Source organism: Saccopteryx bilineata, chromosome 7, assembly GCF_036850765.1.
Source record: "Saccopteryx bilineata isolate mSacBil1 chromosome 7, mSacBil1_pri_phased_curated, whole genome shotgun sequence".
Taxonomy (NCBI): domain Eukaryota; kingdom Metazoa; phylum Chordata; class Mammalia; order Chiroptera; family Emballonuridae; genus Saccopteryx; species Saccopteryx bilineata.
Genome location: NC_089496.1, coordinates 41,447,504 through 41,474,190, shown reverse-complemented (window position 1 = coordinate 41,474,190; position 26,687 = coordinate 41,447,504). Strand labels below are relative to the sequence as shown.

The window sequence follows — 26,687 nt, the reverse complement described above, 5'->3', positions numbered from 1 at the left end:
TCATTACTGAAGTGAATCAGGCCCTCAAGGATTTCTTGACTCAATGCTCTAAGGTTTTATGACAGAAAAAAAAAAAAAAAGATTTTGCTGGGCCACAGCTGCCACTAACTGTTATCCATCATGTTAGGTACCAAAGAACTGGAAATGTCCCCAGCACCCCCACCCCTTCCTCCCAGGAGAAAATGGAGTCCTTTTGGTTAGGTTGCATCGCTCTTGGAGAGAAAGGCCAATCCACCCAGGAGGACCAGCCCAGAACTTTTGCTTGGCGTTAACCTTTAGTAGGATGTCATCTGTTCAGGATCCGGGTGGCACAGTTCCCCGAAGGAATGAGGCAGCAGATATGAGCATCGGTGCTTCAGAGCCCGAGGGAGTCAGAGGAAGGCGCTGGGCAGCCCTGCCCTGGAAAGGCCTGAGGAGCCACGGCCCTACGGGGCACTAAGCATGAAGGTGATCCGGGCACGATACCACTTAATTCCTCAGAGACCCAGCTCTTGTTTGCCTATAAGTGATTGCTGACATATTTCAAAGCACCAAGTAAAATGTTCTTCTTTAAGAATCCTAACCAGTCTTCCTGCACGTGGCCTCGGTTTGTACGAAGGGTGATTTGGACATCTCTTGTCCTTGTCCAAACTGAGACAAGCGAGGTGACACGTCTGCTCCTCCCATGACTGCAACCTATAGGCCCAGCGGGGCCCCCACCTGAGCATATTGTGCTGGGAGGTCACGGGTGGCAGAAAATGCTGGCCTCTCTCTCTGCAGTCCACAGGGAACATTGCCCCTCCAGCACTTTCCACACAAAGCGGCCGTGGTGGTAGCAATGCCCGTGTGCGGTTCAGAGGCCGTGCGCGCACTGCTGGAAATTCCTCTGTCCATACGGCCGGCCGGCCGCTGGGAGTCCAGTGAAAGACCCAAGCCCTCCTGCTGTCTTTGTTCGGTAAGCAAAATGTTAACGTTTGAAAAATGCCTTGTTTTAACTCTCTGGAGAAGTAAAATATTCATTTGCAGAAACAAGCCATTTGCTTCTCAGGGATATCTATTTGTGAAACATAATGGAGCTTTTATTTATGACTTGCATTCATTCAGTTATACCAAGTGTAATGAATCTGCCCTCTTGAAAAATTAAAGTGGGAAAAATAACATGTTAAAGAAGACAGATTACTTGCACCATTGTTTCGGGGTTGAATGGCAACACAGATAATTTAGTCAAAACGTGTCTTTAACCATTTTTTTTTTTGTGGGTGAAAAATTTGTGTCTCTGATTAGAGCTGGCTGAATGTGTCCCCCCAGAATAATGGGCTTTGAGCATTAATAATAGGCCTCTGTCAACAGCAATTGCTATGACTTTATTCACTTGCAATAAAACCCTTATACTAGACTATGCAATTAACTTTCTGCAATTGAAATAAATAAAATAGTAATGGGTTTAGAGGAATCCAGTTGGCAGTATGTTAAAACACTCTGAGTTTTCCCAGTTTATGACCATACTACAATAGTTTAAGTGCATTTTTTTTATTTGAAATCTTTTTCTTCTCGCAGGTAGTAATGGTGGGAGAATTAAATGACACTGCAACTTTTGGAAATGAGGAAAAGCAGGGTAAAATTGCAAGCACCAAGAGAATGAAGAGAGAAAAGAGTCATTTAGGTGAGTCTCTGGTTAGACATTTCTCTCCGACGACGCTTACTGGAGAAAGGGGGCCCATGGTTGTTCGTTCACCTCATCAACCCGAAATTGCACAGTTCCTCTGAGCATCGTGGTTTTAATTAAGTAAAACGAGAGGTTTTAAAAAAAGCAAAGACAATCGAGCAATATTTGTCCTTTTACATAGCAAGGTTCTGCAAAAATTTAAATTGATTTCAGTAATTTAAATGTCACAAAACAATTAACTTTGTTTTCCCACCTCTCTTCCAAAGTGTAGCTGCATCTTAATTTTCCTAGCTATGTTTATAAAGTGTGTTAACAATTTCAAATACACAATTAGTGTTATAATGACCACAGCTATGGCTAAAAAATGTCATGTTCTATTTATTTTTTTTTCAGACCGTTGTATGAAAATTATGGAGTGGGATGTGTAGGACCTTTGGGGGAGGAGGGATACAGTTAGGTCCCCAAACTAGAAAAGTTTTACTCCACAATAAACGTTCTCAGTCCCTCGCCTTGCTGTCTAATTGAAAAGAGCATTAGTACACCACGAGATCAATCTCAAAAAAGTTTCCAATGGGAATACTTTCTGAAAGGTATGTGCCTGAGGCTCTTAGGTGATTTGTTGCAATCCTAACTCCAAAGTTTGGTTCACATCTTCCCAGGGGCTCTCCTGGGCGCCGAAGCTGGAGAATAAAACTCGGTTGTTATAGAAAGAGGGAATGGCGAATCTTTTTATTATTTTCCTAAATGAAGAAGAAAAAGTAAAACAAAATCCCAAGTCCCTCTGGCACCATTTAAATAGAAGTTTTCTCCAACCACAAAGGGACATTTGAGGGACAAAAGGGGAAATTAAGTAAGGATCAGCTGCTCTCAGATAATGTCAGAGAATGAGTAATATTTTTAGGAGGGATAATGGTATTGTGGTCATGAAGGGAAGTGGGCTTATTTTTAAAAGATACGTGCTGAAGGGCTGAAGTATTATGTCTACAATCTATTTTCAATGTATGTGGACAATATATGTACAGAAATAGAGCAAACGTGGTAAATATTAGTAATAGTCAAGTTTAGCTAGTGGGTATAGCTAAACTTGACAGTCATTGAATCAGTAATAAAGGTCTGTCTTATCAGTTGGAAATGTTTCTGGCTACAAGTAAAAGACAAGACCTGAAACATTAACATTTATTACTTACTAAAGGGAAGTCTAGGAGTTACTGAGTCAGGGTTAGTTCAGCAACTCAGTGATGCCACTAAAAACCTGACTTATTCTGCCCATCTGCCTTGTCACCCTCAGCCGATTGGCTCCTGAAGCTGTCAATTCACGAGTACAAGGCAGCTGCTGCAGCTCTGGGCATCATGGCCACATTTGAAGTCGAGGGGGTGGGTGGGGGACAGTCAAAGCAAGCTCTTCTCTGGCACTTGCCTCTTTTCTCAAAGAGCAGAATCTCTCTCAGAAGCCCGTAGGAGACTTTTCTGCTCATGTCCCAGTGGTTAGAACAGTCAGAGGCTAATCCTAGCCACAGGGGGTCTGGGAAATGGCGTCAGAGTGGCTTACTCCCTTCATGCTTCATCCCCTTGGGCTGTGGGTGCACTGTCTCTGAACCAAATCGATGTCCTGTTAAACAAGAGAAAGGGAAAATGGCAGCTACTTTCCATTTGCTAAACAGATGCCCTTTTTCTCTGAAGGGGAAATGGTTCTGTTTTTACTAAGTAACAGAAATGATTTTAAATGAAACTAAAGCAAAAATTCATCCCCCACTATATATATCGTGAGGATTGTTTAACAGATAGATGGTACCGGAAAAGGGACTTGCTTGTCTTCCTGCACATGATCTCTTTAGCCCAGTGAAATAGAAACATTTTAACCATGAGAGCTATCTTTTGTTTCACTTTCAAGTTTGGTAATACATTTAATAAACAGTTTGCTTTTGCAGATGGTCCTTATTTTGATAGACAGCAGAACAGAATATATACCACTAATCATTATTGTTGATTGAGTGAACTCGATGCAAGATGGGTTACATGTTCTCTCATTTATGCAAGAAGAATGTGCCTGTCTGTTACAAAAATCCCAAATCCAGTCTGAGTCATCAGACTTAATAAAGAACAAGAAAACAAAAAGCTTTCAGCAACTGTTTTGATTTCTATTTTCTCCCCAACTTGTGTGAGGCCGTATAATTGAACACTCAATATCTGGGCTCTTTAAATGAAAGCTAATTATTGATCACAACAAGTAATAGTCATAATTAGAGTTTCCCCCAATTATGTTCCCTGCCTTATCCCTTGGTCCAAGAGTAGACTATCTTTTAGAAATCCTAAAAATGCCACACACTTACTGTAGAAGTATTGGAATGAATTTCTAAACCAATAATCACCAACTAAAAATCACTGGGAGCCACAGACATGTGTCCCTGGAAGGTCTAGAATAGCCTGGCTGGGTCTCAGAAGGCCTCTGAGTGTCCAGCAGTCTCTTACCCCCACAATGGCCCATTCGTCTGATGCTTTAGCATTTGGTGTTGATGGCTGGCATTGTGCTCAAATATATCACGGCTAGCTTTCCCTTGTTTCTGGGTAACCTCTGGGATGTGACTGATTATGACGTTGATCACTACACAGAGGCTTTGCTGCAGGAGTGGCTTGGAACAGGCCCAAGAACTCCCCTTCTCTTCTCTGTCAAAAAGGTCTATCAGACTCCCGAAGTATCTCACTGTGTATCTCACTGTGGCTGGACCTGTAGCCCGTTGCTGGTCTCCTATCTCCCTGCAGTGACTCCCTGCAGTGCTCTCCTATTGCTGATAGAAGCCAGGCGACTGTTCTGTTTCCAAATTTAGATGTAACCCTCAGGATAAGTATTTTTAAGTGATTTTTCCCCAATTTTTTTTTCTGTATTTTTTTGAAGCCGGAAATGGGGAGAGACAGTCAGACAGACTCCCGCATGCGCCCGACAGGGATCCACCCAGCACGCCCACCAGGGGGCGATGCTCTGCCCCTCTGGGGTGTCACTCTGTTGCAACCAGAGCCACTCTAGCGCCTGAGGCAGAGGCCAAGGAGCCATCCCCAGCGCCCGGGCCATCCCCACTCCAATGGAGCCTCAGCCGCAGGAGGGGAAGAGAGAGACAGAGAGGAAGGAGAAGGGGAGGGGTAGAGAAGCAGATGGGCGCCTCTCCTCTGTGCCCTGGCCGGGAATCGAACCCGGGACCTCCGCACGCCAGGCCGACGCTCCACCACTGAGCCAACCGGCCAGGGCCTTTCCCAAAGTTTTATATGAAATATTTCCTTTTGATTTAACCTTAATATAATAAGGATACAGTACTTTTGTTTTAAGGGTCAGTACCCTAGAGAAGGGGAGAGAGATGTGGTGAGGAGTAGACTTTGCTGGGAGTGTGGACAGGCACCCGTAGGAACAGGAGGGGCGGCAGGGCACAGGTGTGGACAGGTTGGTAGGTGCTATGATGGGAACTCAAAAAAGTTCTCTCCTATTGCTTTTATATCTCTTCAGTGACGTAGCAAACAAGGCCATCAGCTCAGAGCAAGAGTGAGAAAGATTTTAGAAGAGAAGTCAGGATAGTTGGGAAAGTTATTGTCAGGAAAAAGTACAGTGAGGGCGGGGGTATAGTTTAAGTTAGTGAAAAAATTTGAAATGAGATCAGCCGAGGTGGGGTGACATCCCCCTGGCCAGACCCTGTCCCCTGGTGAGGCTGGCTGGAAGTCCGGGAGGCACCCAGGGAAGTCCCAATGTGAGAAGCCAGCTCCCAAGCATCTCTTGATACCAGCTGGGGGCCGGTGGAGCTGGCCTGGAGCAGGCTGTTGTGCCAGCCGACCACCCTGCTCTTCAGTGCAGTGCCCGCCACTGGAAGATGTGTCCAGTGCTCAGGTGTGATGTGGGCAGCAGAACCCTGGCGCCTCAGCCATTGCTGGGGTGGTAGAGGATGAGACAGTGCCTGGGGAGAGGTCACAGGGTTGGTGATCTCTCCGCAGCTGTGATCTCTCCCCAGGTGTGAATGACCCAGGACACGAGTCTTCCAGCTTTGGAGTAGGTGAGAGATGGTATGTCCCAACTTTGATGTCCTTCCTCGGTGCCTTACACTACCTGTTGGGTTCCAGAGGACTTCTTAGCCAGGATTTTACTTTCTCTGAGCTAACTGGCAAAATTTGCTTTAAATAGTTATATACACTTTTACTATTTGATAACATTTATCATTTGTATCTATGTGTTTTAGGAGCAACTTTGATCTACCTCATGAGCCCAAGATTTTTGATTTACGTCAGCTGTGCCTTATCAATATGGGTAAGATGAATCAAAATGAAAGTGATGTATTTTGGATGGTTAAGAGGACTGTGACAGACAAATACCTGATGCGGAATGTGCGTACATTTTTGTTTAAAATGTTCTTGAATGACTAATGATAGCACAAATAAAGTGCATAAAACAAATATGTACCAGACATAATTGTATTAAATAATTATAAAGGGAATGCCATGCAACCACCACCCCAGTGAAAAACTAAGATGTAGCCAGCACCCAAGAAGTCCCTCCTGGGGCCCTTCTCAACCCTTTCCCTTCCTCTCCAACAGAAAGCAACCAGGAGCCTTGTTTTTACGGCATCCGCTTCCTTGCTGTTCTTTATAGCGTTTCCAGTGTGATAGGCATCCCTCAATTGTATCATTTAGATGAGTTTCGTTCAGGTTTAGTATGAACTTTCTATTAATGGAATCCAAACTCACACATTCTGTTGTCTCGCTTCTTTTCCTCGGCGTTGTGTGGTGATTCCCGTGCCGCTGCAGCTGCTGGTTTCCTGCTTGTGTTGCTGTGTTGTATTTCATTGTCTGATAGACCACCCTTTGTTTTATTAGTTTTCCCAAAGAGCCAGGTTTTGGCTTTATTGAGCCTTTCTATTGTATCTTCATTTTTCTGGTTCATTTCTTCTCTTACTTTTATTATTCTTTTTGTTTCCTTTGGATTTAATTTTCTGTTCCTTTTCTAACTTCTTCATGTAGAAACTAAGCTCCTATCTGTATGGATTCAGACTTTCCTTTCTAATATACATATTTAAGAGCATAATTTCTCTTTAAGCTGCATCTGACAAGTTTTGATAGGCTTTGCTAAAAATATTCTATAATTTCCTTTGTGATTGCTAGTTTGACCCGTGAATTATCTAGAAATGTATTCCTTAACTTACAGACAGATAAGGAATTTCTGATTTTATTCTAACTGATTTCTAGCTTAATTGCCTTGAAGTTAGAGGACATCTGCTGTATGGTTCAATATTTTGAAATTAAGATTTGGTCTATGATCCATTTTCTGGTCAATTTCTCCAAATGTTTCATGTGCTTAAAAACCATATGTATTTTGACGTGGTTGGATACAGTGTTTTTTTATGTAAACTTTAAGTAGGACACACACACATATAATATATAAAATACATATAAACATATATTTAATATATACTATTTTTTGCTTCTTCTATCAATACCAAGAGAGAGGTGACACATTAAAATCTCCTGCAGTGATTGTCTATTTCTTCTTTTAATTCTAGACATTTCTGAATCAGATTTTGAGCTTTTGTATATAGAATTTTTTTTATCTCCCTGATGAATTGAGCCTTTATCATTATGAAATAATCCTCTTTATTTCAAAGAATGCATTTTTTGGCCTTAAAGTTTATTTTGCCTGGTAACAACTTAGTGACACATATTCTTTTTGGATAGTGTATGCATAGTATATCATTCCTTCCTTTTACTTTTTTCTTATTCTTTTTAAATGTCTCTTACAAACAACATCTAGTTGCATTTTTAAATCCAACTTGTCAATATTTATCTTTTAACAAGAACATGTAATTCATTTATACTTAATAATAATTAATGATATATTTAAGCAAAATCTACAGTGTTACTGTATGTTTTCTATTTATCTGCTTCATCATATATTTTTTCTCCTTTAAAAAAAAATATTTTTAAAATTTATTGATTTTAGCCAGAGAGGAAAGGGGGAAGAAAGAGAGGAACATTGATCCATTCCTATATGTGCCCTGATGGTGGATCAAACTGACAACCTTCGTGCTTCAGGCCAATGCTCTAACCGAGCTATCTGGCCCGGACTTTTTTCTTTCTCCTTTTTCATCATCTTTTACCTCAATTTGTTTTTCTGTGTTTTATTGTGGGTTTTTCTAGAGACACATCTATAGCTAACTGATTTTTCTTTAGTTATAATCTCTATTGAACTTATCAATTAAATTTAAAATTTATAATTTCTATTGATTTATTTTTCAGTCCTAGAATTCTGACTTTGTTGGGTTTTTTTTAACTGCTGATATCACTTTGTATAGTTTCCTATTCCCTGCTCAGATTGTCAGACTTGGCATTTGTTTCCTTAAACATAGCAAGCATTATTATTTTACAGCCTATGGCCGATCATTTAAATATCTGACATCTCAGTGGGTCTTTTTTTGTTTGTTTGTTTGTTTGTTTGTTTGTATTTTTCTGAAGCTGGAAACGGGGAGAGACAGACAGACTCCCGCATGCGCCCGACCGGGATCCACCCAGCACGCCCACCAGGGGGCGATGCTCTTCCCATCAGGGGGCGATGCTCTGCCCCTCCGGGGCGTCGCTCTGTTGCAACCAGAGCCACTCCAGCGCCAAGGAGCCATCCCCAGCGCCTGGGCCATCTTTGCTCCAATGGAGCCTCGCTGTGGGAAGGGAAGAGAGAGACAGAGAGGAAGGAGGGGGGGAGGGGTGGGGAAGCAGATGGGCGCTTCTCCTGTGTGCCCTGGCCGGAAATCGAACCCGGGACTTCTGCACGCCAGGCCAACGTTCTACCACTGAGCCAACCGGCCAGGGCCTTCAGTGGGTCTGTTTTTATTGTCTGTTACTTAGTATAGATCTTGCTTATGGTGCTTCATATCCTTGTATGATTGTTTATCTTTTGTGTGTTGGACATTGTATTTTAAAATTGTTACAGGAGTATTTTGAAACCTAAAATGATAGATTCCTCCTTTAGAGAGGATTTTAATTGGCTTCTCTACCAGATGCATAGTGGACACTAGCCATTGGGACCTGCTTATTCCAAGTTCAAAGCTTGAGAGTTCTGAACTCATCTGGATGAGGAAAAGCTGGGCTACAACCTGTAGGAGGCTTGCTTGTAGTTTCCCATAGTTCCCTGAGGGTGGATTAACATGGGACCTCAGCTTAAAGTGGAAACTATATTGTCTCTGCCCCCATTTTTGGTGGGCATGTGTTCTATCACCTGACTTTCCGAAGCCACCAGAACTGGAGTTTTGTTCCATAGCCATTTTTTTCTGAATCAGCAGGTATCCCTGGGTAACTTGGACTTCCTTCTTGGGGTTCTCATGTTCTTGCAAGTATTAATCTGATATGTTTTCACAGGCTTCTTAGCTTTTTGGTGCTTTCAAGATTTGAAAATATATCCTGTCCAGCTTTTAGAAACTGATTCTTTTTTTTTTTTTAATTTTTATTTATTTATTTTTTACAGAGACAGAGAGGGAGTCAGAGAGAGGGATAGACAGGGACAGACAGACAGAAACGGAGAGAGATGAGAAGCATCAATCATTAGTTTTTCATTGCGCGTTGCAACACCTTAGCTGTTCATTGATTGCTCTCTCATATGTGCCTTGACCGTGGGCCTCCAGCAGACCGAGCAACCCCTTGCTGGAGCCAGTGACATTGGGTTCAAGCTGGTGGGCTTTTGCTCAAACCAGATGAGCCAATGCTCAAGCTGGCGAGCTCGGGGTCTTGAACCTGGGTCCTCTGCATCCCAGTCCGATGCTCTATCCACTGTGCCACCACCTGGTCAGGCCAGTCCTGTCCAGCTTTTTAAAGTATATTATATTTAAAAATATATAGTTGGGCCTGACCTGGTGTGGCGCAGTGGGTAAAGGCGTCGACCTGGAACGCTGAGGTTGCCGATTCGAAACCACAGGCTTGCCTGGTCAAGGCACATATGGGAGTTGATGCTTCCTGCTCCTCCCTCTGTTCTTTCTATCTCTTTCTTCTCTCTGTCTCTTTCTCTCTGTGTCTCCTTTCTCTAAAAAAATGAATAAATAAAAATGTGAAAAAAATATAGTTGTACTGCATAACAGTATAATTTTGATACTCTAGCTTTAAATCTTGTGTATTACATGTCCTTTGGGTGAAATGCATCTTTCTGGTTTTTAACTTCGTCCCACCGTTTAGGTCAATGACTGACACATGCTTTGCTCTGCTGCCTTGCAGGGAGACCGGATGTGGCGCTTTGCCATGTCCGTGTTCCTGACAGAACTGTATGGACACAACCTTCTTCTAACAGCAGTGTTTGGCCTAGTTGTGGCTGGATCTGTATTAATATTTGGGGTCTTAATTGGTGATTGGATTGACAGGAAACCAAGAAATAAAGGTAAATCCTCTTGTCTATGGCATATACAATGATGTGGTGAATTATGATCTCACTTGCTCTTTGGGTTTATTTAGTGAAATAAAATACAGAGATGACCGTAGTAGCAACAGCACACAACTTTTAAAAACTAGAAAGACTTACACAGTTTGGTGTATACATCTACATTTAACATATTCTAATGTCATTTTTAGATTCTTACCCATCACAGATTTTTAATATTACACTCCTGAAAACATGAATTTAAGAGATCCTGGTATTACCTTTGTCTAAGATGCTCGTGCTATTTTTATGAAAGGCAATTTCTATGTGTCAAAGATATCTTTGTACCAGGTAGTCTGTCTAGACTAGGAATTAATATCTGGAGACTTACGTAGATCTCCTTTTAGCTTTTGGCTCTCATAGCTTTTGAATACTCTTTTCCCCAATAAGAATATAAAAATTTCTAAGTTTTTCCTACTCTTGATTACTTGTCAATGTGATTGTTCTTGGTCCACCTAGGAGGCTTGGAAAGGTATTCTGTAAAGCCATGCCCTCTGAAGGGCTAGCTTACTCAAACTCTGGAGTACTGATTATAGGCTCTACCAACCTCAGTCACAGATGAAATCCAGAAGATTGTGACAGAGCAGTAGAAAATTCTAAGTTCTGCCTGACCTGTGGTGGCGCAGTGGGTAAAGCATCAACCTGGAAATGCTGAGGTCGCCGGTTCAAAACCCTGGGCTTGCCTGATCAAGGCACATATGAGAGTTGATGCTTCCTGCTCCTCCCCCCTTCTCTCTCTCTCTCTCTCTCTCTCTCTCTCCCTCTCTCTCCTTTCAAAAAAAAAAAAAAAGAGGCCCTGGCCGGTTGGCTCAGCGGTAGAGCGTCGGCCTAGCGTGCGGAGGACCCGGGTTTGATTCCCGGCCAGGGCACACAGGAGAAGCGCCCATTTGCTTCTCCACCCCTCCGCCGCGCCTTCCTCTCTGTCTCTCTCTTCCCCTCCCGCAGCCGAGGCTCCATTGGAGCAAAGATGGCCCGGGCGCTGGGGATGGCTCTGTGGCCTCTGCCCCAGGCGCTAGAGTGGCTCTGGTCGCGACAGAGCGATGCCCCGGAGGGGCAGAGCATCGCCCCCTGGTGGGCAGAGCATCGCCCCTGGTGGGCGTGCCGGGTGGATCCCGGTCGGGCGCATGCGAGAGTCTGTCTGACTGTCTCTCCCTGTTTCCAGCTTCAGAAAAAAAAAAAATAAAATAAAAAAATAAAAAAATAAAAAAAAATAGGAATTCTATTCAACAGCAGCTTTTTATCCATCTAAGGTAGCTAGTAGATAGCCACAGGGGAAAAAACAACAACAAAAAAAAACATTCGATTCCCGGCCAGGGCACACAGGAGAAGCGCCCATTTGCTTCTCCACCCCTCCGCCGCGCTTTCCTCTCTGTCTCTCTCTTCCCCTCCTGCAGCCAAGGCTCCATTGGAGCAAAGATGGCCCGGGCGCTGGGGATGGCTCTGTGGCCTCTGCCTCAGGCGCTAGAGTGGCTCTGGTCGCAACATGGCGATGCCCAGGATGGGCAGAGCATCGCCCCCTGGTGGGCAGAGCGTCGCCCTATGGTGGGCGTGCCGGGTGGATCCCGGTCGGGCGCATGCGGGAGTCTGTCTGACTGTCTCTCCCTGTTTCCAGCTTCAGAAAAATGCAAAAAAAAAAAAAAAAAAAAAAAAGAAAAGAAAAGAAAAAAGAAAATTCTAAGTTCTTTGATTTATCCAGTATCCTGCTTTTCATATCATCTTTCTCTCAAAGTATGTTTTCCATTTACTTGCACAGCCCAGCTTGTTTTTTCTTTCTTTTCTTTTGGTTGCAAAGACATTGCCTCCAGTGAGCCCGCAAGTGTGCTCTTTGCCGCCTCCCAAGCCTGCAATTACTGCTGGAAACAATAACCGAGGTTGGCACAGCAGTTTGGTCAAATGCAGTTAAACTCCGCATCAGACGAGGTCGCAGCAACCCATCTCTTAAAACCAAGAGTAAACGTTGTTTCTATCTGCAGTTGCTCACGCCTCGCTCTTCACTCAGAATGCCTCTGTCACCGCCTGCTGTGTCGTCCTGATGCTCGTGTTCTCCTACCGAAGGGAGATGGAGCAGATCTGGCCCGGCTGGCTCACCGTGAGTGTCCCCGTCTCCCACTCGCTCCGGGAGACTGGGTGTCAGAGACAGGACACGAGCGCCCTTCACTGAGTCAGCTCCGTGCAGCCAGCCCTCCCTGCTCACTGGCTAGGGATCTGGATAATCTTTTGCCACTGTCCCCCTCACCCCCTAATTTGTGAATCAGAGCCTGAATTCCACAGACACGAAGTCAATAGAACAGCAGAGTCTCTGTCTGCAACGTACAAACTAGCACCGGATGCGGTGTTGACGGGGCGGGGTGGGGAGAAAAGGCTTACAATCAACACAATAGAGTTTGGCTCCAAACCAACATTGAACCTTTCTCTCAAAGGTTTTTTTTTGTGTGTTCGTTTAGATGTTCCTCGCACTGTCAGATAAATAACAGTATGTAGCACCATGGGCTGAGGGGGCCCACTCTTGGGTCCCAAACTCCCTTTCCTCTCCTTCTGTAGGTGGCCTGCTATGCAGCCGTGATGACCTTGGCAGCTTTGGCAAACCTGGCCAGCACGGCACTGACCATCACCATTCAGAGGGACTGGATTGTGAGCCTCACAGGTGACAACAGAGGCCAGCTGGCTGGTGAGCTGTGCCACTCTAGGCGTCACAGGGCCTTGAACGCGACTGAAAAGTAGGTCTGGCTCAGTGAGCACCGGTGATGAGCCAGCCAGTCAGGGCTCAGAGAGGCAGTGACGCAGCCTTTAAGAGGAAGGGTACCTGGAGTCAAACAGCCATAGATATGGATCCAGCTAGCACCAGCTCTGGCGCTTACCAGCTGCAAGTTACTTCTCTAGACCTTACTTTCCTCATCCACAGAATGGGAGAGATCATGAGGACTCCCTTCTGCCTTCCCCCAGCTCAGCTTTGAGAGGAATTCTGTGACCTGCAGGATTTGTAAAGCACTTGGCACTATATTTGCACGTAGGGAGCCCTTCAGAAATGAATGATATTATTATTAAGGGATATATAAACTGTACTTCTGGGAGAGAAGCCCCTTACAATACATTAGAGAAGTTCCTAGAAAATAAGTGCATTAAAAGATATTTAGACCCTGGCTGGTTGCTCAGTGGTAGAGCGTTGGCCTGGAGTGCAGGAGTCCCGGGTTCAATTCCCGGCCAGGGCACACAGGAGAAGCGCCCATCTGCTTCTCCACCCCTCCCCCTCTCCTTCCTCTCTGTCTCTCTCTTCCCCTCCCGCAGCCAAGGCTCCATTGGAGCAAAGTTGGCCCAGGCACTGGGGATGGCTCTGTGGCCTCTGCCTCAGGCGCTAGAGTGGCTCTGGCCGCAACAGAGCAACGCCCCAGATGGGCAGAGCATCGCCTCCTGGTGGGCATTCCGGGTGGATCCCTGTCGGGCGCATGCGGGAGTCTGTCTGACTGCCTCCCTGTTTCCAACTTCAGAAAAATAAATAAATAAATAAATAAATAAAAATAAATAAAATATATTTAAATTCGCCTGACCAGGCGGTGACACAGTGGATGGAGCGTCAGACTGGGATGTGGAGGACCCAGGTTTGAGACCCCGAGGTCGCCAGCTTGAGCGTGGGCTCGTCTGGCTTGAGCAAAGCTCACCAACTTGGACCCAAGGTTGCTGGCTCGAACAAGGGGTTACTCGGTCTGCTGAAGGCCCGCGGTCAAGGCACATATGAGAAAGCAATCAATGAACAACAAGGTGTTGCAATGAAAAACTAATGATTGATGCTTCTCATCTCTCTCCGTTCCTGTCTGTCTGTCCCTCTCTCTGACTCTCTGTCTCTGTAAAAAAAAAGAAAAAAAAGAAATTTAAATTCTGGCCAGTAATAAGCTTCCACTCCCTGCCCCAAAATTCATTCCAAAATGTGACTGTTGATCTTCACTTATCTAACAGTGAGAGGTACAATTTTTTTCAGTAATGGAGCTGAGTGGAAGAATCTGGCATCTTCCTTGTTTTTTCTTTTGTTTATAAAACTTGGATCATTCACCTTGTGATATATTCAAACTGCCAGACTAAAGCTGGGGATCTTGTGCTATCCTATATTTGTGCAGTGGGTACTCTCAGCGAGACAGTGTTCATGAGTGTTGATAGCCAAGATAAAGGAAGGTATTATGGAAGAGGCTGTTAGAATGTACTTCTTACAAAGAGCGGAAGCCCCTAATAATCATGCTTTCTTTTAAACTACGCTTATTTGGATGTTGTGTGGCTTAAATAACACCATCCAAAATAAAACAGCTATGTGGATAAAAGCCAAGTAACACAGTGTTGAAAGTGTATTCTGCCTCTGGGTAAAAGAAAACCTTTCTAATCTATGTTAATTCATTTTAAAGAGATCTAAAATACAGCACTGATTCTGGTTTGAGGCTCATTATAATTTTAAAAATGACCTTTTAAATATATTTTTCAGTTGTGGTAGAATAGTTAAAGAGTCAGACTGCCCGGGTTTAAATCTCAGCTCCACCAAGTGACCTTGAGCAAATAATTTCACTTTTTGTGCCTCAGTTTCCTAGTCCGTAAAAGGGAGATACTGTTAACTTCTTAGAGTTGTAAGGATTAAGTGAGAAGAATATATGGAGAAGGCTTAGAACTATGTGCCTGGCCCAGAGGACGTATTCAACCAATTCTGTCCCTCATCTCCATTTGTTCCACCTCTCATGCCTACATGCTGGTCATAATAATGTCTGTTAATAGTATCATTGTTGTTAAGATAATAGGGTGTGATAAGAAAGAGTGCCGAGACAGAAATTGAAATATTCAGGTCCAAAAAAACCTAGTGTCTCCAGTCCTCAGTTTACACATCTGTTAATGGTTCAGATTCCAACAACTGATCTTGAAGGCCTCTTATGGGTTGCAAATCCTATGATTAATTTATAGTTAGACTGAAAAGAATCTTTCCTGTTTTCACCATCGTTCACCCGGTGCCTGCGTAGCAGCAAATCTAGCAAATGCATGACATGATTGACCAGAAGGAAGGACTGATCCAATGACTTGCAGTGTTCCCTTCCTCTCACTTACAGGGATGAACGCAGCAGTCCGAAGGCTGGACCAGATCATCAATATATTTGCTCCCCTGTCTGTGGGCCAGGTGATGACTTGGGCATCTCATGTGATCGGTTGTGGTTTCATCCTTGGATGGAATGTGGTTTCACTTCTTGTAGAGTTTCTGTTTCTGTCCAGGGTTTACCAACTAGTTCCCCAACTGGCTGTAAAATCCCAGCAAGAAGTAGGGGGGCACTTCCTAGAAAGGCAACGCGAGGCTGTGAACGTTCAAGGTAATGCAAACGCAGAGACGGCTTTTGTTCTTTTGTTCTCCTTTGTATCAGTGTTTCATTTCTTCTTTCCAGAACTTGTGTCTGATCGTAATTGTCAACATTGTGTCTGCAAATATACGAGAAATGAGAAGGCTCCAGATGGGACTGATATCTCATTGGTGGGGGAAGATAAGCCCTGGCACAGGCTGGGCGCTGCACAGCTCCAAGAGAGACCCTAATAGCAGGGGCACCCCCACCAACCTGCACAATCCAGCCCGTGGTCCTGGGGGCAGATCATTCTTGCCTGTCTCACTCAAAACCATCCTCCCTAAAGATGGTAAGCTAGAGACAGCTATGTTAGGGAGTATTGGCTGCCCTTCAGTCAGGACACTGCCGTCAGCCATGTTTTTTTCTTTTTTAATCAGAAATTCTCTAACATTGGGGAGAGAATGGGAAGAAGGAGGACCTGTCAATAAATATGATCTTATTCTTCCAAGATGAGAACTCTTCCCTAGCTATTGACAATGTTGCTCATCTGGTCCAACACAGCCTAGGCATTGCTTCTGACTTTAGTTTTTCTAACGGAATTTCTCATAATTATTCTTTTTCCTCTAAAGTTGTTTTGCAAGTTACAGCCCATCAGATCTCATTGCATGAATAAAGTGCATGTACTTACAGAGATAGATATTCCTATTTAGATGACGAATGAATGGGTGGATGGGTGGATGGTTAGATAGATAGAAAATAGATAGAGCTATATTCTTCACTTATTAGCTGTGTGACCATATGTGGGAAGTTTATTCAAAATTCCTGTGTCACACTGTCTGTAAAGGAGGAATAATGGTAACAGAGCTGAGCTAGAGCATGTTGTGACAATTAAACAGGATAATATCTGTATAAAGCCCCACTTCGCTTCCTGGCATATAGTAGAATCGCAGTCAATGCTAGCTGGCTTTTAAAACCTCTTTTAAAAAAACCTGCTCTGGCAGTAACTTTTCTATAAAGAAGAGCTTTAACTTTCCCCCAGTTCTTGGGCAAGAATGAGTTTGGCTCGCCTGACCCTCTCTCCTGCCTTCACAGCCCTTTTTGGCCCCTCTAGTCCTTTTCAGAGCTTGTCTTAGTTTGTGCTAAATACCTCTTTCAAATGGTTATATATTTTTAAAAATTTTGTTCACCATCATTGTCTGTTTTATGCTGGAAGACTGAAAGGTATTTATCATTCTCTTTGCATGAGTGTCTGTCTTCTTCGGAAAAAACACCCAAAGGGAAGAGCCGTCACTGTCCCCAAGTTTGTCCCCATGTCTCAAGCGCGCGAACCCTCCCTGTGTCCTCCTCTCCTGTCAGCTGCCGTCTTCCACGCTTCCCCATGTGTCTTAGTTTGGGTTTTCTCCGGAGCCGTCCTTGAGACAAGGATTTGGGGTGGAAACTAATCTTTTGTAAGGTGATCTCAGGAAGCACAGAGAGGGGACGGGAGGAAAGCCATTAGTGTATTAATGCGTGTATTACCACCGAGGGCGGGCTCATTCCCCCTGGGGCCCTCAGACACTGTGTGGGCTGTACCTCCGAACTGTCTCCCACACAGGGCCAAGGAAACTGGGTGTTTCTCCACCAAGGCTTGTAACTCATCAGTCCAGGGTTGTGGCCAGCGCCATTGACTTCTGTGACGCAGAGCCTGGCCTTATGTCCCTGTGGCTGGAGAGACCCTCAGACAGAGACACAGGTGCCTGGGATAGGAGGCCATCGGTGCACACAGGAATTGCCCAGCTAAGAAGCAGATGAAGCTGGGAATGGGCTGAGGGCATTTGGGCAGGGCACTGAGATAAAATTTACGTGAATTTTATTTTAGGTGAAATGGACTCTTGGGAAACCACTGATGGATTCTTCAACAAGCCCAAAACTTTGGAAAAGCCAAAGGACCACAGGACTAACATTGAAGGAGAGCAGGCCACAACCACAGGGTTCGCCCTCTGTCTTCAAAACACACAAGGGCTGCTGCGCAGGTGCCGAGAGGGCTGGGACGCCTACTGCAGGCAGACGGTCTTCCTGGCCGGCTTGGGCTTGGCCTTCCTCTACATGACGGTGCTGGGGTTCGACTGCATCACCACCGGCTACGCCTACACCCAAGGGATCGGAGGCTCTCTGCTTAGCGTCCTCACGGCCCTTTCGGCTCTGTCCGGCCTGATGGGCACGCTTCTCTTCACCAGGCTCAGGGGGCACTATGGCTTGGTCACCACGGGAGTCATATCCAGCTGGCTCCACATAGGTTGTCTGACGCTCTGTGTGTTTTCCGTCTTTGCTCCTGGCAGCCCTTTTGATCTGGCTGTTTCCTCTCTTCCGTTAAGCAACCACTTGTCCTCAAGCCGCGAAGTGCTAACAGAGGACCCGGCCCGTGCTTATTCCTTCGAAAGGAATATGAACCAACCCATCCTCCCCGACCGCTCCTCTATCCACTGGACCAATAGCATGGTTCTGTTTGAAGGCGAGCCGGACCCCAAGCATCCTGAGTCTTACATTTCCATCATCTTGCTCTTCTCGGGCGTGATCCTGGCAAGAATTGGTGAGCAGTGTGTGTGGTACGGGATTTTGCAGGCTGTGGTGTTGCTAAGTAACCTTAGAAGCATTTGATGGTCTCACCATTGTGTCATTGTATATCTTCATCATTCATTCACTGAAAATCCGTTATGTGACAAGTTAAGAATCTGTTATGTGACACTGGGGTTATGAGAGCGGTTGAATCAGACAAGGTGTTACCTCCGTGGCACGGGAAACCCCTGCGTAGTCAACAACTGTCAACACTACAACGTGATAGGAGCTGTTAGGGAAGGACATAAGAGTTGGGAGCATGGAGGAGGGACACCCAATCTTATTTTAAGGATTCGAAAAACATTCCTAGAAGGAGGCACGATTAAGAGATCCCTGAAGGGCAAGCTAGACAGGTGCCGTGGAGAAGGGAGCGTGTTCCGGAGAGGCAGACAGTTGCGCAAAGGCAGAAGTGTGAAAACGTGGAGACTTGGGGCAGTGAAAACAGGTATTTCCCGGGTGTCAGGCATGTAAATGCTGTGGGTGGCATCTACATTAAAGGAGTATTTTGACTTGGATCCTTTCTCTGTGGAATTCAGACGGGGGCAGGGGGACGGGGGCAGCTTGCTAGGGGGGCCAAGACTTTCTTTAACTGCATCGTGGAGGGCGAGGGAACCCCTTCCCAGGGACACAGCGCCTAACTTCAAGGGTCTACAAGCTTGTTGGCCCAAGAACTGGTTTCTGAACTCTGCCGCCAACCATACGTCATCATAGCTGGCAGCGAGGACATATCTGATTTAAGTTACCACCTTCCAAGCCTCTCAGAGACCACAGCTCAGAGCCAGCAGGTGCCCAGCTTCCTCGTCAGAAATGGGCGAGTGGAGATTGTGCTGCTGAAAGTAGTGGATCAGAAGCCCAGTGTGTCTTCCTCACTCATCCAGCAAGCACCCTGCCTGCCTCCGCCGCGGGCCTCACCTCGGCTCCCGGCTCCAGGCTCCAGGCTCCAGCCAGCTCCCTCCGTCCTGGGGCTTGATTCTCCTTCTCACCTCTAGGCCCCCGGTGGGTGGGAGCACAGGGTTGGGGTGATGTGTTCCTGATTCCTGCCATGAGCACCCAGAACCTCTTGGTCCACAGAAGCTTTGGAATATTGGGAGAGGGAAAATGAAAGTTCTGCAGGTCCAATTTAAGAGGTTATCTAATCACAGGCTGACATAATGTGTATGCAGAAGAAAAAAAAAAACTTCTTAATTCCAACTAGCTGATTTGGAAACCCGTGCCTTCACCTGGAGATTGCCTAACCTCTAAAATATTTTAAACGTAGTACCTGATGGGTGCGTTATCTTTTATTAGGGCATTTGGTGTGCATGTCCAACCTTTACGCCAACAGCTGAGAGCAGATTTGCCATTTAAAATTTCTGCAATTCACATTATATTATGATAATCAAGTATTTAATTCAAAAGCAAGAAGAGAAAAACTCCACCAGTGACTCCTGTCTCCAGGTGACCTGACTCTTCCTGCCACAAAGGAAACGATCACATCTGGAAAACGTGAAAGTTCATCGTCAACGCCGACCGTCCAGAAAAGCATGCAGGAACAGAGAAACGCCGGGCTTTTCTCTATTGCAATAGCAGTTCTTTCTGCTGACCCCAAATAAGGAGGCCAGAGGCACAGAGCACTCTGCACATTCGTGAGGGAGACAGCTCAGGATTGGAGCCACAGCCTGATGATGCTGGCAGGTTACCCGAGCGCTCCGCGCTCCTGGTTCCCTCCCTGTGAGGTGGGATGGCGACAACCACGCCTACCTGTCAGCGAAGTCCCGATGAGGCACTAGCAGGGTTCCTGCAGGCCGGGGGTCAGCATGCCTACCTGTCAGCGAAGTCCCGATGAGGCACTAGCAGGGTTCCTGCAGGCCGGGGGGTCAGCATGCCTACCTGTCAGCGAAGTCCCGATGAGGCACTAGCAGGGTTCCTGCAGGCCGGGGGGTCAGCATGCCTACCTGTCAGCGAAGTCCCGATGAGGCACTAGCAGGGTTCCTGCAGGCCGGGGGGTCAGCATGCCTACCTGTCAGCGAAGTCCCGATGAGGCACTAGCAGGGTTCCTGCAGGCCGGGGGGTCAGCACGCCTACCTGTCAGCGAAGTCCCGGTGAGGCACTGGCAGGGTTCCTTCAGGCCGGGGGGTCAGCATGCCTACCTGTCAGCGAAGTCCCGGTGAGGCACTGGCAGGGTTCCTTCAGGCCGGGGGGTCAGCATGCCTACCTGTCAGCGAAGTCCCAGTGAGGCACTGGCAGGGTTCCTTCAGGCCGGGGGGTCAGCATGCCTACCTGTCAGCGAAGTCCCGATGAGGCACTGGCAGGGTTCCTGCAGGCCAGGGGGTCAGCACAAAACTTCCACAAGCACAGGAGCTACTTGTTAAAGCATCAATGTTAACTCTCATCTTTAGGCATCATCATCATTTTATTGTTTTGGCTGCAGTTTTGGTGTTTCCACGGGCTTTACTGTGTGAGGGCGGACTGTGGTGTGCACAGCGAGATGGAGGGAGCCACAGTGCTGAGTGAACCGGGTGCTGTGTGGTCCCCCACCCCCAGTGCCAGCCAGTGCCGTGTACAGTTCCTCCAGCAGCAGCACACGTGACCTTGGGGTTGCTGGTGTGCTGTTGAAATTGCACGTGTTGGAAGCACCAGTACCCAAGATGCACTGTGCCTTGGCTTGTGTGGTCAGCAGGCCAGGCCTGGTGGCCGTGATGGCTGGTCCTCTCCCTGGGACCGGCAGTGGCCTGCATTGGTGTCCACCATGTCTCCCCAAGCAAGGGCTCACTCCAGGCACTTGCTCAGTGAATACTCGTGTCCATTCTGATGGAAACGACGTCCCAGAACGTTGTGGTTACAAGACAGTTTGGCACATTGCCCATCGGTCAGTGCTTTCCAAAGTCTAAGAACTGAAGCTCTTTGTGCCCCGATTAGAAATAACTCTGTCAGTGCACAGTGAGCCCACGCTTCTCCGAGAGCTTCACACTGTAGCCCTGCAGCCTGACTCAGTGGGCACTGCGTGCGAAGGGCCAGGCGCGGACTTCACAGGGGAGCTCTCGGTCAGTCCAGTGTGGGGCAAGGCCTTCGGCAGGCTGGGCCCCTGGAGACTGAGAGGCCGTGCCGTATCAGGACCGCCCAGAGGGTGGGTGGCCTGGCCAGCAGGGTGGCAAGGGCAGCCCATTAGGCCAGCAAGCCTGGTCAGGGTCCTGCAGACCCTGGAGGCCCAGCACATTCGCTCCAAATAATCCCGGAGTTCAGAACTAAATCCCAGCATCAGGCAGAGGGGACCAGGAGGCCCCTGAACGTGAGCACTAGGTCGTAGGGAATCCAGACGGCCTGCTGGCTGGTCAGCTGACCAGGTGGCATCTGGGAGTGGGTGCCCGTGCAGGCCGGTGCCAAAATCCCCGGGCAGGTGGGCAGGTGCTGTCACTCACAGACAACATGGTCATCACCACGGGTGGCTTCTGCCCTCTTGGATGTCTTCACGGCGGGTCCCGAGGCTGCCTCTGAAGTGTACGCAGATTTGGCCTCTTTATGGGTTGAAGGTGGGAGGCGCAGGGGAGCAAGGAGGCTGACTCCTTCTCTGCTAGACCAGGAGTGAAGGGGAAAACCCGGGAATCGGAACTAGACTGAAGCTCAAGACCCTGCTCTGCTTCCTAAACATTTTTGGAATGTACTGGAAGGCATAAATATACCCAAAATGAAGTTTTGTTGGTCCCTAGTGATGATGGTGGTAATGGTGATTCAAAAAGATAATTATGATACCACAAATTATGACAATACTTACCATGCAGATGGCCAGGCATGATGCTACACACTTCACAGTATTCTATCGTGTAATCCTCCAGGGAGATAGTGCTCTTCAATATCCCCATTTTGCAGATGAGAAGACTGAGGAACAGAAAGGTTCATGTAGGTAACACGACAATGGCAGTCAGGGTGAGGGCTGGACTTCCCACCGAAGCCTCAGCCACCTGTTCACGTCTATTGTCCCTGCTCTACTGCTTCCTTGTAGGTCTCTGGTCCTTTGACCTCACTGTGACTCAGCTTCTTCAGGAGAACATTCCAGAAACGCAGCGAGGGGCTGTGAACGGCGTGCAGTGCTCCCTGAACTACCTCATGGACCTCATCCACTTCCTCCTCGTCATGCTGGCCCCGCGGCCGCAGCAGTTTGGCGCGCTTGTCTTCCTCTCCGTTCTGTTTGTCACCACAGGGCACGTGCTGTATTTTCTTTACGCAAGAAAATGTAAGATTAAAAATGCCCCTGTTCAGAAGACAGAGAAGAAAGACCCCTTGACCGAGAGGTAGGCAGCGCCCCCCATTGCTCAGAGCTCTGGTAACACTGGCCTGTCTCCAGGTGTTCCCAGGGATTTCCCGGCATTGCTCCTGGTCCCTACCTGGTACGGTTGCTGCGCTTGAGAGCAATTGTGTCGCCCGCCACCTTTTTCCAATAGCATCAACTGTATTCAGTCCATCTTTGGGGTGACGGATACTAGCCAGGGTTAGAATGGGATCAGACTCACGGCATGTCCACTAACTGAGCTCAGAGTCCACACAGCCTGAAGGGTTTGCTTCAATTTTGTTAACATAATGATTCAATGTTTCCAGGTTTTTACTGTTTTCGGGTTCTAAAGTTAGAATCTTCTGGACAGTGTTGAGATCAGAAGTGGAGCTTGGTCAGTGATGTTTGGTCTCAGTTCCTTGGGTATGAGCTGGTTTGTGAAGGTTCCTTTGATGGGCCAGTGCCCTTCCTGCACACAGAAGCTCTTTGTTGGAGGAGTAGATCATGGTGACCCCCTTTGGGTGGCTTCTGGGTTCTGGGTTCAGAGTTCTGACAGCCCCTCAGCAGACCTGGGCGAGCTTCGCCTCAGCAGTCAACCTCAGACCTCCACTTTGACCAGCTCAAAGAAGACTAGTAAGACTAGACTTAGAAGAACACTAGTTTGAGTTTCCGGCCACTCAAAAGTAGCCCATCACAATCACCACAAAAACTAGCTTTTGAGAAGCCTAGAAGAAAATCCTTATAGCTCTTTGCTTAAAATAAATGGTTGCTCTTTTGTAAATGCTGTGAGGTAGAAGTTCACTGAGAAAAGAGAACAATGAGGCCCGTAATTAAACCCCAGTGGGCCTCCGAGTACAGAGCACCATTCTGTGTGTGGGAGAGGCACATTTTGGGAACAGCCTGTAGCACATTCAGAAGCCCCTTAGCAGGTTGGCGTTGTTGGGAATGGCATTTTCTTAGAAAGGGTTTCTGCACTGTTCAGGTCAGAGATCCTTTGGCGGGGGGAGAGGGGGGCGGGGGCAGGCTGTCCTGTGCCTGTTAGGGTTTTTTGCAGCATCTCCAGCCTCTACCCTCTAGACTCTAGAGGCCGGTAGCAACCCCCCACCCAGCTGTGGGAATCCAAAGTGTCTTCAGACATTACCAAATGCTCCCTAGGAGTGCAGAATTGCCTCCCCCACTCCACCCTCTCTGAAGGATCACTAAAGAGAAGTGGGAGACCTCAGGGAAGAATCGACTGTTGTTAGAAGGCAGAATGATAGGAAGTCATTCTCAGTAGTAAAGAAACTGCAGAAGGGGATTTTATACTGACCTGCTTTTTAGAGTTAAGAGAAAACTCTAAAGAAAGAGAAAGAGAGGATGTTGTGGAACATTTTGCTTAACCTAAGGTAGTTTTTAAAAAATGTACTTTAAGTTATAGTAATATTTATAGTGCTACCTCCCTCAATCTTTCCCCTTTCATTAAAAATCCCTGGAAGACTATATTACTATAGACACAACCACACACACACACACACACACACACACACACACAGGTGAGGAGACCAAGACGGCTCATCATATGGATTCTTCACTGAGGAGGTTGTATCTTCATTACAACTGGCCCTTGATTATTCTAATGAACACACGGTGCTTGCACAGAGTAGTCTTAGAACAAAAGACTGTCTAACAAATCCTGTATTTAAAATCCCCGGAAGTACTAGCAGCTTAAGTGTAGAATTTATGACAGTTCTTCCAAGTAGCACTGGCTCCATCTGCACCTTCTGCCTGTGAAAAAAATAGCTACTATTTCTAACTGCTGCATTTTAAGTGCTAATTTTACTTTTGCTTTTCCTCCAGGTCTTGTATAGTAGAAAAAGCAACATCACTGTCTCTCTTGGATTGTGGAACCACTATCTGCATGTCTTCATGAATATTTTGATTCATGTTTTAGACCAGCACCGCCCAACAGAAATATAATGCAAATCACATTTATATAATTTCAATAACCTATTTAATTTAACACATTTTATCCATAATATTATTGTTTAACTTATAATCAATATAACATTGAAATATTTTACATTTTTTTTTGTGTGTGATAGAGACAGAGAGAGACAGAGGGATAGATAGGGACAGACAGACAGGAAAGGAGAGAGATGAGAAGCATCAATTCTTCGTTGCAGCACCTTAGTTGTTCTTTGATTGCTTTCTTATATGTGCCTTGACCGGGGGCTAGAGCAGAGGAAGTGACCCCTTGCTCAAGCCAGTGACCTTGGGCTTAAGCTGGTGAGCCTTGCTCAAACCAGATGAGCTTACGCGCAAGCCAGCAACCTTAGGGTCTCGAACCTGGGTCTTCCATGTTCCTGTCCGATGCTCTATCCACTGCACCACCACCTGGTCAGGCTACATTGTTTTTTTAACATTAATTCTTCTGAAGCTGATTTTTTTTTTCTTTTAACACCTCAGTACGTGTCAGTTGAGACTAGCCACATTTCAAGTGCTCACTAGACACACATGGCTAGTGGCTACTGTAGTGCAGGCAATTTGGACTCTATGATGATTCCCAAAATTTCACATTTTTTCCACTACAAGAGGTCGTCTATAAATGGTAGAGTGGGGGCTCTGTTCTGCCTTAGAGAGTGGGGGTAACATGCCAGGGCATTGGCCCAACTGGAAAATCAATGGTATTATGCTGTGTTCCATCAACTACACCATTCTAGAACAATTCATGGCAACTATTTTGATTGGATTTTATGTTTATCTCTGAAACAGATTGATGTGGAGCTGTCCTTCTAGAAATGCAATTGGCAACAGTGGAAGGTACCTCAAGTAAGACAATGGGTCCCTTGCAGAACAGATAAACTCCACTAGGGGGCCTTCTTGTCATGGTAGCAGAGTCCCAGATTGTGATAACTCACTTTTTAACAAAATATTGGAATCATGACTTCTCAGTTTATGAATACAAGGTGAATTTTGGAAAGGCAACCTTCATGAGTACAAAATAAAAAACCCAAACCTTTCAAACACATCTCCGGCTGTTTATGTTTTCACACAATCTCAATGTGGCTTTTCTCTCGAGAGATGCCATCTCTATCTTTGGTTTGACCATCGCTATGAGTAGGTCCAGCCCCACAAGGCTCACTGACCTGACTACTCTAGAGTCAGTCCATCGGTCTCCATTGTCTCTAGATCCCATTTAGTTATCTGGACAACCTTCTCTGTTCTGCTTCTTCCTTCAAAGTGCTTGAGATCCTGAGGAGGAAAAAGCATCTTCTCACCTGGGTTCTAAGGAGCCCAGAATGCAGGTGACCCTGCCCCTTCCTTCTCCTCCATTTAAACTTCAAGTGCCAAATTGTGAATTGCCAACTGGCTCTTTTCTCTGGCTCCTACGAGGCTCAGAGTTCAATTGGCAGAAGCCTAAAGCACGAGGCCAAATGGCTTGTTTCATACTCCTGCTCTTTTTGCTGAGCATTTATTCCCTCTTCTAATTATTGTATTGTTAGCATTTGTGTATAAGCCATCTCAGAATCATTCTGCAAATATAGTGGTGGTGTATAAATAGATATAATAGTCTCTTCACAGTTTGTCCTAACATTTGAATCTTTCAGATACTCACTCAGGTAATTAGTTAAATTATTCCCTATTACAGAAGTCGACTGATGCCCATTCTGACTGGCTTCATCTTGCGTCAGCGATAGGGGTGAGTCACAGTGCGCACACTCCATCAAGTCAGGGGTCATCTATCCCAGAACTGGACACACAGGGGAAACACAGTAAATGTTTGCCAAGTTATATACATATTTAAGCTTTAAGGAAACTCAATAAATATATACATACTTTAGTTGGAAATATTCACCTGAACTACAAAGATTTGCTAAACAAAAACTACTACTTGTCCTCAAAGGCTGAAGAACACTGTAGAGTGCCTGTCAACAATGGGATATGCCCATTCTTGAAATCAGATAGACTCAATACCTAAACTGATGTAGCGATAGTGTAACTGTGACACTGGGCAAGTCACATCTGGGGAGGTTCGTGACTGGAGTTCTCAAAGATTTCACATTTTCAATGAAATCACAACCATTAGCATAAAAGTGTATTTCAATCACATTTTCTTTTATAGTCATAATAGAATAGAAGATTATCTTTGTGCCCAAGCTTCTCCATGGGAATGATTAAGTCCTCTTTGAAAACATTTCATTCAGGTCAATTTGCTTCACTTCTCAGGGCACTTGAGCACAGAAGAACTGCCTGGTCATTTAATAACCACGTTGGGATCTTTCCACTCCTGCTCTCGCTCTGCTCAGTGTGCAGGGAGGTGCTGTCCCAAGGGGAGCAAGCTGACTGCACAACCGTGGGACTGGCTTCACCCCTCATCCTAATTTCTTTGGTGATGCTAGACTTATTTTACTTAACTAAGTTATTGGACAACTGTTTTGCCATGGTACAGGGAAGGGGATTTGGAGATGGGGCAGGGAATGTACTAAACCTGGAACCACCGGG

The 26,687-nt window shown here is 46.0% G+C and overlaps 1 protein-coding gene across 1 annotated transcript; it reads left to right on the top strand.

The window, feature by feature from the left end:
• The first annotated feature begins 880 nt into the window (after positions 1-880).
• LOC136311139 (solute carrier family 40 member 1-like) lies at positions 881-25,394 on the top strand. Its single transcript, XM_066240372.1, has 10 exons — positions 881-934; positions 1,537-1,642; positions 5,860-5,927; positions 9,869-10,028; positions 12,041-12,156; positions 12,609-12,735; positions 15,143-15,397; positions 17,223-17,933; positions 21,939-22,227; positions 24,042-25,394. Exons 2-10 carry the CDS (start codon positions 1,543-1,545, stop codon positions 24,112-24,114), a joined length of 1,899 nt encoding a protein of 632 aa, XP_066096469.1. The 5' UTR covers positions 881-934; positions 1,537-1,542; the 3' UTR covers positions 24,115-25,394.
• Positions 25,395-26,687: the final 1,293 nt, after the last annotated feature.

Excerpts from the sequence above, each read along its gene's own strand:
- LOC136311139 (XM_066240372.1), top strand. The coding sequence starts at position 1,543 with ATGGTGGGAGAATTAAATGACACTGCAACTTTTGGAAATGAGGAAAAG. Across the intron at positions 12,157-12,608 it reads TCTGGCCCGGCTGGCTCACC|GTGGCCTGCTATGCAGCCGT; the intron begins GTGAGTGTCCCC and ends CTCCTTCTGTAG. Across the intron at positions 22,228-24,041 it reads AAAGACCCCTTGACCGAGAG|GTCTTGTATAGTAGAAAAAG; the intron begins GTAGGCAGCGCC and ends CTTTTCCTCCAG.